This window comes from Populus alba, chromosome 7, assembly GCF_005239225.2.
Source record: "Populus alba chromosome 7, ASM523922v2, whole genome shotgun sequence".
NCBI lineage: Eukaryota > Viridiplantae > Streptophyta > Magnoliopsida > Malpighiales > Salicaceae > Populus > Populus alba.
In genome coordinates, this window is record NC_133290.1 from 12,328,342 (window position 1) to 12,340,880 (window position 12,539).

General features: G+C 32.3%; 1 protein-coding gene across 2 annotated transcripts; it reads right to left on the reverse strand.

Moving 5' to 3' along the window:
- Positions 1–106: 106 nt before the first annotated feature.
- Positions 107–8,769, reverse strand: LOC118043502 (probable LRR receptor-like serine/threonine-protein kinase At5g10290). 2 transcript variants are annotated; one of them, XM_035051511.2, is made up of 12 exons: positions 8,429–8,769; positions 7,273–7,413; positions 6,617–6,749; positions 6,388–6,459; positions 4,628–4,771; positions 4,449–4,520; positions 4,190–4,255; positions 3,968–4,038; positions 3,720–3,866; positions 2,097–2,438; positions 923–1,317; positions 107–666 (listed from the first exon to the last, which is right to left on the reverse strand). In XM_035051511.2, exons 2-12 carry the CDS (start codon positions 7,352–7,354, stop codon positions 352–354), a joined length of 1,839 nt encoding a protein of 612 aa, XP_034907402.1. In that variant the 5' UTR covers positions 7,355–7,413; positions 8,429–8,769; the 3' UTR covers positions 107–351. The 2 variants fall into 2 exon arrangements, with proteins under 2 accessions (XP_034907402.1, XP_034907403.1); XM_035051512.2 differs by having other exon boundaries at positions 3,720–3,863; positions 8,429–8,763.
- Between the last annotated feature and the right edge of the window lie 3,770 nt (positions 8,770–12,539).

Genomic DNA, 12,539 nt, shown 5'->3' on the forward strand with positions numbered 1-12,539 from the left:
CACAGAGCAACAGTCCTGGAACTATGGACCATTGACTTGGAAGGGAGACATTTCTTGATGCAATGAAACGGAAATAGAAAATCTCCCCTCTTGAGTCAACATCAGCTAAATTAAAACGGTGGTGGGAGAAACCTCGCAGACGCCCACTATATTAACATCAAAATATGTTTCATCTCAGGCAAGATGGGAACACACAAAGGACGACCGAGGAGCTTATATAAGCAACTATAATGTAAATTATGAAAGCACAATTTTTTTTTTACTTCATATATCTGTTTTCATTCGAGGAAAACATCAAAGCTAATGTGAAATGAAACGGCATATTTTAGATGCGTTGGGGAATTTGTTATCTCATCTTCCACCAGATAACTCAATAGCATCTTGGTTATAAACCGAATCTTCTCCCCAGTCAAATCGTCTCTGCAATCTTTCGTATTCTTGTATGCGTGTAACTTCAACATGCTGCCATTCTTCCCACCTCTCAGCTAGCCCCTCTCCTTCCAGCATCCGCACAACCTCTGACATTGCTGGACGGTTCTCTGGTGACGCTTGGGTACAGAGCAAGGCGACTTGTATCATCATCTCCACCTCCTGGATGTTGTAGTTTTTATTTAGGTTGCGATCGACAATAGCATGCAGTCTTTTCTCCCTCTCCAGCTTCTTGACCTTCATAATCAAATATCCCAGTACAAGGAAGAGCAAGTCAGAAACGAGCAGAACGTGAATTAAAACCATGCTAAAAAGCGTAGAGACATCTGCAACTGATGTCATGACTCCATCCAAATTAAAGTTACTTTCTAATAGGGTTTTTGACATTTGAGTCATGTAACGAGATGGATAATTTAGGTGGGGTCGAGAGAGTTGTGCATGCAAAGAAACCAATACAATAATGTATCACTGTAATAAGCTATGGATATCTTACATGGTCAAGCAATAAGACATCATCCTCTTCTTCCAGACGTGAAAAGTCAATTGCCCGTTGACCTGTAACAAGCTCTAGAAGCATAATACCATACCCAAAGACATCGGTCCTTTCAGATGACTTGCCAGTGGACAAGTATTCTGGTGCTATGTGGCCCATTGTCCCGCGAACTTGAGTTGTCACGTTGGTCTTTCTCACATCCACCAGCTTCGCAAGGCCAAAATCCCCAACAACTGCTTCAAAATCCTCGTCGAGGAGTACATTAGCTGCTTTCACATCACGATGAATAATTTTAGGATTGCAGTGCTCATGAAGGTATTCCAGCCCACGTGCTGCACCTAAGGCCACTCTTTTTCTGGTTGTCCAATCTAAAACAGGCTCCTCAGGTTTACGTTCTGCAGGTCAAGATCAAAATTCAAATGTCACTAGAAAATAGAAATGTATTGCAAAAAAAATTGTAAGACCATATATAGGCCTATGAATTGTATTTTCACTAGTTGACATTAGATATTACAAGAGAAGCAGGTACAATCAATTCATCAAACAGACATGATACATAAACTCTGATGCTATCTGGATGTTCATAGGTATTAGCTTATCCTTATCCTACTCATTGGTTAAGGAGTACCAGAACCAGTTCAATGCTGCCAATGATCGTTACAAAATGTCAAAACTCTTTTTTTTTAATGTCAAATATAGGAATTTCATAGCTAATTATTGATGAATGATTATTGAGAATTTGCTACTAGAGTTTATCCCCCTTTTTTTAAAAAAAAAAAGGAGGCTGCCAAGCAACTCTGCAAGGGCTTACTTTTAGCTTCTTTGTACTATCATCTCGTTCTGAATCATGCATATAAAATTGGGATTAAAATTCTCTCATGTTCGGATCATGTTCCAAATTTCACAATTTATTATGAATTTAACACTTTAAGATACGTGAGAAGGAAAAAAAATATTAAATTGATTATATTCTTTTCCATTTTTAACATGTACTAAAATAATGTGCATTAATTCTGAATTTAGTGGTTTAGATTTAACAAACATGACCAAACATGAGAGGAACTCAACCTATAGAAAATGATTAATGACAAATACCTCAGCTGTAGATGGTAGAAGAAAACAGTTAAATATATTAACACTTCCTCTCAAAATCCAGCACATAAATAATTAATACCTCTTAGACAATAGGCCACACTTAAATTCTGCATGAATGGATACACCAAGAGGCGTTCTGTAGTTGTTGTGCAAAACCCTATCAGACGTAATAGGTTCCTGTGAACAGCTACACTTATCATCTCAACTTCACGTTGGAATGCTGCATCACCCCCAGGACTTTCAAAATCAGTTAAACGCTTAACCGCAATTTTGGTGTTATCAGCAAGCACTCCCTTGTAAACTTTTCCAAAACCTCCCTGTCCAAGGACATTTTTTTCACTGAAGCTGTCCGTTGCAAGCTGTAGTTCCCTCCATGCAAACCGTTTTAACTGACCGAATGCTATTCTTTGATCCACTTCACCTAAACAAATGGTAAGAACAGGGTTCATGAAAAAAAAATATTGAGTGAAGTAACTTCAATTCTTCAATCATAATTGTAAAAGATAATAAAAGGTAAGCAAATATTTTTCATTTTGTATACATTCTCAAACTTTCACGACTTCTAGATAATAGAACCTATGCTCACCGATAATTTGAATCAAGAAATTTGCACCAATCAATCACAAATAAACACAAATATTAGATTCCATGTTTAGCCAAAAGTCAGAAATGTTTATATAATTAGAACAGTTTTCAAGCAGGCAGGATTTTTCAACAATTTAAACCTTTTGAGAAATTATCTGAATCAAATCCAGCAACAGGATGGCTATAAGTACTAGATTTCATTTCATGATAGGACACTGATTACGAAATTTCATCCAGATGGAAAAGTAGTTACCGTGGTACCCATAAACATATTGAATTATACATGTTATAGCAAACATCATATAGTATCATAGATCACAACATCATAAGATATACATGGATTATTTACATGAGGAAAAAAACAATCATAAGATAAAAATCAATCCAGCTAAACCTCATTCTCCTTGGATTGCAATCTAATTCATCCATTTATTAAAAAATGAGTCGGCCAGGTTACAACATGTTGACAGTATATAGGCTTCTGGGCTAGATTTCAAAACTATCATAAAAGAATCTTTATTTAGATAAAAGGAAGCTCATTTCTTTTCTTCTCATAACATGCTCAGTGACTCTGATTCGGATAAGTGGATGAGGTTGCATTAGCCAAAAATATGAACCCAAGAAAGTGGCTAAAAGGCATGCATGTTGCATCTGCTCATCAACCATTAACTACTAAGTAAAAAATATCTCCCAATGCGTAACAATCAAATTCAGTTACAGGAAAAATATGCAACAATGTTAGACAGTATTTTTCACTAATCCTTGTTTGTCTTCGGTAAATTGTATAAATTAGCTAGAGGATGGGTACATAAGATAATTTCTAAAGCCTGTTATTTAACTTACAAATATTTTCCAAAAAGTGTAAACTAAATGTCAAATTCCATGCTAGTGTAATAAAAGTAAGCTAGTTGAGCCATAAATTGAAGCACCAATGAAAAGAATTTTATCACATCAAAAACAAAAACTTGGCCACGTCAAGTGAGCTCATCAGAATAGAAATGAAAAAACAAGACTGGCCAAAATTGTGACATGATCTATTAAATCTATTATTTCTACGCATGTAGCAGAAAGTAGCTGCAATGCAATTATTTTGCTATGTGCTTAAAGCAATTCAAACCTGGAACATCTACAAATACTTCACGTTTGTAGCCTTTGTGTCTACCCTTGCAAACAAAAAATAGCAAGCCTCCAAAAAGAAAAAGAACTGTGAATCCTCCCACAACTCCAACTATAATTCCAGTCTTTGACTTATGTGAACCACCTGCTAACAGATGAAAGGATTAGCAATTAGCTTCACAAAAACTTAACTTTAACGGATGTAGTTCAAAAAACATCTCCAATAAATAAAAAATACTAGTTAATTACCTGAATCGCTATTATGAGACTCGCAGCTTTGCAAATTTGGCCCGCCACAATTTAAGTGGTTTCCTGTGAAACTGAAATAAGTGAAAGCAATTCAAATTAAGTCAAATGTTGACAGTTGCAAGACATACCACACAAGCACGCACGCATCCACAAAAGAAACAAATGAGAAATTTAAATGAAAAGTTAGGAGCTGAAATATCACTAATTCCATGTTATTCATACTTGTATTTAGGAACTTGGAATAAATGATCTGGAATTTGACCGCTGAGATTATTTGAATTGAGCAGACTGCAAAGAAAATTTCAATCATGCCATTAAAATCTGGAAACACGACCATGGGTTACAAAGCTATATAATTCGAGAGTCAATTATTGAAAATGTGGGACCATAAGAACAATTTAGGAATATTCCCGTCTGGATTCATAAACAAAACACTGCTATCTCGTATCATCTAGGCAATGTGCAGGACATCATTACTTACATGTTGATCAAGTTTTGAAGACCAGCAAGTGATTCAGGGATAGCTCCACTGAGATTATTTTGACCCAATGTCCTGGTTGCATGATATGAAAATCTTACTGATCATGAAAAATTTTGGAAGAATACTGAGATATATCTGATATACCTCAAAGAATAAAAGGAGCAGAAGGTGTCACTTACAAAAATTGTAGCCTTTTAAGATTGCCCAATGAAGACGGTATTTCACCACTTAAACGATTATTTTCCAAATCTAAGCTGGTTAAACTTGTCAAATTTCCAAACTCTTTTGGTATCCCACCAGTTATGCCATTCCCTTTCAATGTTCTGCATTATGAATGCAATCTAGTATATATTAGTATCCACTCTTAATGTTTAAACTCAACACCTCAGAAAGTCCATACAAAGGGATGTCACTAGAAGCTTTATGAAGCACAAATAAAAATATCCTGTCAACCATATCATCTTGAAAGCATTTCCACAATATATTTTGTTAGCATAGGCAGTAGTTGTTATTGATAGAAATACAGCTGAAATAAGAGTGTAATTATAGGATAAGTATCTTCCTATACTTTAGGCCTAAATTATAGGAATGTGATGTAAATCAGGATTGATGTAAATCAGGATTCCTTCCTATTTAAGGAACGGGACTTTCATGTAAAAGGATTCAGACTTTTAGAAAAACAGAGAGTGTATTCAGCCAATTTTGTCATATTTAACGTTTTGCAAGGCTAGTGCGAAAATATTGAAGCTTCAAGTTGCAGCTATCTACATGTATATATCTATCGGAGTCTGAGTATATTATGGTATGGGCATGGTTATGTGATTGGTTATCTATATGCATTGTGTGTGTTAGCATGCACCAGGAAAGGGGAAAAGGTCAAGTGTAGATGAAAGTTAAGAAAGAAAAGGTTGTTGTTGTAATGCAGGATTGAGAAAGGGGAAAAAACACCTGGAGTGGCTGTAATGACATGACCCAAATGAACTAATGAAGTGATTACCATAGATGGAAATTCTAAACTGGGAAGATTTCTCTACCACCATCCCAAAGTAATCAAATTGAAAATTTGCTGCCCATCAAAGTCCAAAAGGTTGAACAAACTCTTTTCCACAATTACCACTGAAGTTGTAGATCCCCTCCAATCATAGATGTTGGTATACAATAAGAAATGTCCACACTGATAACTTTCCTCTCACGCCCTAAGTTGTTTCTATCATATACTTTGCTTGTCAATTACCCATAGATTTCCAACAATTCCAAAATGATCCAACTGCAGCATCTCATCTTTCTAGCAATCTTATTGTTTGGTAAGGCAAAGTCAAAGCTTAGACTATTTTCCACCAAGTAGATACGCATTCAATGAAGTTGATAGCAAACGAATTGGGCAGACATTGTGAGACAAGAGATAACAAAAGATAACATATAATAACACATATGATAGAGGAAACTAGTTTCAGCTTTCAAATAGAAAATGATATGATAACTAAAGTCACAAAGCTGTTTACGAGACAAGTTCACGTCCCCGTGTCATGGTAATATCTGCTAAGACAATTGAAGACCAGTTTCTGTAACCATTTTTAGCCTAACAATTCCAGGAGAGGAGGGGAAAGATAGGCTGCATCTTCGACACTAACAATTTCTTACATTGTTAAGAAAACAAACTTAAGTAGTATTAATGAATAGTTTCTGTAACTCCATTAGAAATGCCATATTATTGGGGATTATCTTTTGCGCATGTGCACACAGGGAGCTAGCATCTCATGTGTGATTCAAGTTTTTTATCACTACTGATTAATACTCATAAAATTGCTTTTGAGAATGAAATGCACCTAATTTTTTTAAAAAAATGAAAAAATGCCCAGAGAAAAAAAAACAAATTCATCAAAAAAATTTCTATAATTAAATATTATCTGCTGATTGTTACAACATGCACAATACGTACAGTGTATTAAGAGTCTTTAGAACTCCTATCTTAGGAGACAAGATCCCAGAACAGTTGATGCCAGACAGCGTTCTGCAAATGGGTGAAAATATAAGCATATCCAAAGTGAAAGATAAAATGTAATTCAACCAAAGAACAAAATATTACAGGAATACTAAATTATTTTATATGAATCTATCATCTGGAAACAGCTGAAAGAAGAGGTAAAACCACATCAAAGAAAACATACACAGAAATGACATTTTCGTTATTGTCACAGATAACATTCGTCCAAGTACATGGAGTAACTTGATTTGGGTTCCAATCTTTCAATTGATTGGCCGGAACATTCATCGAATCCTTCAATGCAGATAGGGCATCTCCTGTAACAAAAGGTACAATTATTTAGCATCTAACCAGGTTACAATCTTAACTATTCAGTCAGTAAAGGAAAGTAAACTTGCAAAAGCTTAGTGCAAAGAAGAGGGTAAATGGCAGCATTCTCAACTTCCATTATATGTTCATTATATCCATCTAATCATCGCGGTCATATTTATTTATATCTAGAACACACGTGCAGATGCACCCTAAGAGAGAGGTCATATTATCAGACAAAGTGGCCATGGATTGAGAACCCTTTCAGCCACAGATGGATATTCAGATGTAATTTAGCCTTTTCATCCTTCTCACACAGATTCTGCATAAACAAATATTTCTCAAGCAAATAAAATACAGATAACAGGAATGGCATCAGTCTGGATGTTTGTAAGTGTCAGATCAATTTGAAGAAAAACATTGACCAGATTGTGGTTTGCTTCATTTGTCATTTATCATTGTCTTAATGATGTAGAAATGGCCCCAGCAAGTAAAAACAGTAAATTAGCTTATCAAAGAAGGACAACATACCTTGCAAGTTGGACATTACAAAAGACTGCAAGTAAGCCAATACTAAAGCTGCAAGAACCAGTTCCATCTTCAATGACATCATCCCAATTGCTCAATCCATTGAAACACGTGAATCCAAATGAAGATACAAGAAAAACCCATCTGTGCAAAAAGGTCAGCATTTTGAGTCATAAATACTTGGATTATGAGATAATGAATGCATTGGGCGAGAAAGTTCACTAATACATAAGGAAACAATTAAGCTGATCAAGTTTTTTTTAGATACTGACGTAGTTCATATGATAATAGTGAATTAGCTTCATTGGTTGTTTCTCTAATTTTTGTAAATGGGCACTACTGCCTTGGTGCTTCCATCTACAACTCAAAATGGGCACTTGCGTGATTCCATAGATTCCCTTTTAATGGATTCCTTTCTTATTCTAATCTTAGCAGGAATCTTTTTTTTCTCAATTAATTAGTCAACAAGGACAATGGCTTGTTTATCATTTGCAATCTCTCGATGACCAAGGTGGACCAATGTGTATGTAACAGTAAACTTTACATGCGATCATTCTAATTATCAGACAAGATTTCTTGAAGATTTTTCCAGAAAAAAAGAAGAAGAAGAAGACTTCATGACTAATTTAAGAAGTGATTAAGTCAAAACAAAAACAAGGAGGCAATCACAAACAGGGTAAGAGATCTTATGACTTCAAAAAATATATACCTAAGACTAAACACGAGTTTGACTAATGTAAGACTTCATTTTTCACATAAAAATTCTAGGTTGCAGTTAAGTCAATGATTCTGCTCTCAGGTCATAACATAATTTCAATGGAATATAACTAGTTCCAGAGAAAACAAAGCAAGGTATCATTTCCATTTCCCAACAAAACTTCCTCTAATTCCCAAAGAAAATGCAAAGAATCATCCAAATAGAACTCTAAATCTATTAATTATGGCTTTTAGCACTCAGTACAACACCATTAAAAAGTGGAAATAAAAACACAAAAAAAAGGAGAAGCATGAACTTTCAAACCAATCCTAACCATTCTATTGAATTCAAAATCACAATTTCTTTCTGTCCTCACATTTTCTCAGAAACCAAACAAAGCTTCAAGCTTCAAGCTTAGGAATCAAAAAACAAAAGAATCCAAACCCATAAAAGAAAACATACCAGAGTCATAAACCATTTATTTGAAAGAACTGAAAGGGGCCTCCTTTAAGAGAAAACAGAACCGGACTTTAGGTGGAGGAGGTATCAGGAAAGGTAAAGTGCTCAATGGTTGAGAAAACGAAACAGAGCTAGGGCTTTTTGTGAGTCTCAGAGATTGAGCTGGCTTAATTTGCTTTAGCCAAACTAGTGGGGTCTATATCTGTCTGGCTGTGCTTGTTCCACTTCACAAAGTTTTAAACAGCTAAAATCTACACAGAAAGTTGCGTCCTTTTGCTCTCCCTGTGGGTTATTATGTTTACAGTTGTGTAATTTTGCCATTAGTTTAACTTGAAGCAAACTTTTGCAATTATTAGTGCTCCCTCTCTCTCTACAGAAGACTCAAAAAAACAGAGAGGGGTCCTTGGGGGTCCTATTTTGCCATTAGCACATTTGACTATCGCTGTACAGAGAACACATTCTTGAACGCTTGGCTTAGATGGGAAATGATGTGTTGTTCCTTGTGCTCTCAGATTTGGGTTCCATTTGATCTTTTTGTGTTTATAACTTGAAACAGAATTTAATTCAGTTCTTAAAAATACAAGTGCCTGGTAAAGATTTTGCTTTCAGAAAACAGACAAATTATTTCATAAGGACATACAAGAGCTGATTATGGCTCCAAGTAGCTCTAGATCCAACTAGATTTGTGATCCCCTTGCGTTGCGGATCTGAACAATTTTTATAATAAAATATTTTGATATTATAAGTATGTTTTTTTAAAAAATTAATAACTTGAGTTATAGTTCTGATTTATTAAATAAATTGATTTTATTTTATTTGAATTATAAAAAAAATAACGAGTAAAAAGATAATGTTATTTAATTTTAAACCAATTAAATAAAAAAAAAATAGAATAAAAAAAAGATAAAAAAGAAACTAGTGTGAGCCCACCTGAATCAGCACGATAGACATGTAATTTGAATATTAAGAGGGAACCGCGTTCGGATTAATTTGATAAATTCATGTTTTAGATCATGAAATCAGGATAATTTAATAAAAAAAATATATATATATATAAAAAAAAAAAACAATGTTGAAAGATGATATCAAAAAAGATCATAAGACAAAACAAAATATCAACCCCTATTAGCTTTCCAGACTCATGATCTAGATCATAAAGCATATAGGAAAAAATTATGAAACTTAATCCTTAGAAAACAAAATGTTGAAGAATGAAATTGAAAAAATAAAATCACAAAAAAAAACCTAAAATAAAAAATAGTAATTAAAATAATGTGGTTTCAAGTCAAAATAAAAAAAAATTAAAGGGAACAATAAATTTTCAATTTGAGATTTAAATTTAAAAGAAAAAAAAATCAAAAGAATGAATATCAAAATAAATAAAAATATCAATATACTACTAACTTGGATTGAAATGTTAAATTAAAAACAATAAAACTTTTATAAAAGAGTTAAGGAAAAAAACTTAAAAAAAATCGAACTGCAAACACTAATACAAGATAGAAAAAAATTGAACATGTAGAATTTCTCAACGTGTTTTTTTACAAAAAAAATCACAAATATAAATCTAAAAATTTATATACGCATTTAATTAAACAAATCACGAATAATTATGTAAATAAATAAAAAAACAAAGCCTTCAATGATAAATTAAGAGATAAATGTAAATCAAGATATTTAATATTGCAATATGGGTTATTTAATGAATTTTTTTATTAAAATTAATTTGTAATAGTAATCAATATACATAAAATTTATTAAATAAAATAAAAGGAAAAAATATTATGTAAGACTACATATATTAAAAAATATATAAAAAATAAATATTTTTTATTTTTAAAAATACATTTAATCTATATAAAAATATAAAACAATTCATCCCTTGCTCTTTGATTCCCGTCAAGTTGAGTTCTAAAATTATAATAATAATCATTTTTTTTTTGTTAATATAGGTGTTCGGGTCAGTTTGCGCACACCTTGACTAATTTCTTAGGTTTTGAAGTTAACGACCATATAAGTTTCTAGTAGCCATTATATTAGCAACTATAAAGCTAGAATCTGAGATCACACGAGGAGCAAACCCCTTGAAAAAATCATGCAATTTGCATGCGAAAATCCAATCTAAAAAGTTACCCTAATTGTTAAAAAGATATATCTACACAAAAAAATTGGATAGTTTTCCAGATATGTAGTATATATGGAAAAAAAAAAACAATTATTTATGTATGTTTAATGTTTATCGGTGAACACTAGCAGTGATTATTTTTTATTCAGTTTAGTTTTTATAAAAAAAAGTAATCAAACTAAAATATTTTTTAAAAAAAAATCAGTTCAAACCGACCGGTTTTGGTTTGGTTTGGTTTTTTGAACAAAAACCGATTCAAACCGGTTTGACTCGGTTTTTTCGGTTTGGTTCGGTGTTTTTTCTCTTTTTTATTTGGGTTCGGTTTTTTTAATTTCATGTTTATAAAACCAAAATCAAACCGGTCAGTTTTTTTAAAATTATAATTGCGTTTTTTTACTGTTTAATTTTTTCAATTTTTTTTTAATTTTCTTGATTTAATTAATTTTTCAAGTTTTTCGCTGAACTTAATAAACACATGAGATGGCATTGCAAATGATGCCTACTATAATTGCAAGCGTCCGATACTCCCGAGGCCTTATTCGTCACACGGTGTATACTTTGTTTTTTTGGTTCTATGCAAATTTAGTCCACGGATTCTATTGAAAGAGAAAGACAAGAGAGAGACAGGTAGAATCTAGATTCAGCCCCCTTCAATTTTCTATCTTCTAGTTAAGGGTGTGTTTGTTTTCACGTGTTATTGTGTCGGTAGAAATTGGAGAACAAGTTGGAAAATAGTCACTAATAAGACAACGAAACTATATTCTGAAAAAAAAATAAAAAAACTATAATTGGTGCTACTTTTGATCATTTTAATTTTCACTAGACATGACGAATTTCTTTTAAATAAAAAATATATTTAGGCTTTGCAAATACATTTTAAAAAAGAAATATAAATGCTGGGCTTGGACCACATACATTACCAAATCAAATAAACTAGCTTTATTTTAATTATATAATAAAAAATAGACAACAATAACAAGTTGACCGAACAAAAAAATATTATCATAAACTGAAAAAAAACCTTTTTTGCAAAAAAAAAAAAACAATGTAACTCAATTCTTAGCAAATTAAGTATAGAAAGATAAAATTGAATAAAAAAAACCAAATAATTGGTCTATTCCACCCAAGTTAGCGTAAAAAACCTATAACTTGGATAATAAGGGTGAGATAACCCAATAGAAATCAAATAAAAAAAATCATAAAGCTTGATTATCAACAAACCAACTAGAGAAGTATGAAAAAAAAAATCAACAACCAAAACGAACCTAAAAGAATCAAAACTAAATACAACCAAACCCCATGAACAAAATCGTGCTAATGAGATAGCCTGATAAAAGCCAAAACAAGAAAAATGATGAAGATTAATTTAAAAAAAAACCATTTTTAAAGGATAGAATTGAAAAAATTATAATTCCTTAAAAAAAACTAACTCTATAAAAAAGGTTGAGCCAACCTAAGTTAGCTAGTCAATCCTATGACTTGGGTCATGAAATCAAGATAACCCAAAAGAAAAGAAAACAAAGAAAATCACAAAGTTCATTAAAAAACAATAATGTCGAATTATACAATTGAAAAAAAAAATAAGTTGAAAAAAACAAAACAAAAATATCAACCTGCGTTAACTTTTTAAACTCATGACTAGAGTTATTAGACCGGAATCACCCTATCTAGAAAAACCACAAGTCCAATTCTTAACTAATTAAATGTTAAAGAATGCAAATGAAAAAAAAAAATTCAATTATACAAAAGAGCCTAAAATTTAAGAGAATAAGGATCAAGATTGAAATAAAAAAAACTAAATTGGAGGACAATTACAAAATTTTGACTAAATTGTGAAATTGAAAAGAAAAGTTAATTTAATAAAAGAATAAAAAAAACAAAATCAAAAGGATGAGGACCAAACTAGACAAAATAACATATCAAAAATTGAAATTGAAGGATAAAATTTAAAACAAATCAAAATTTTACAAAATGACCATGAACAAAACA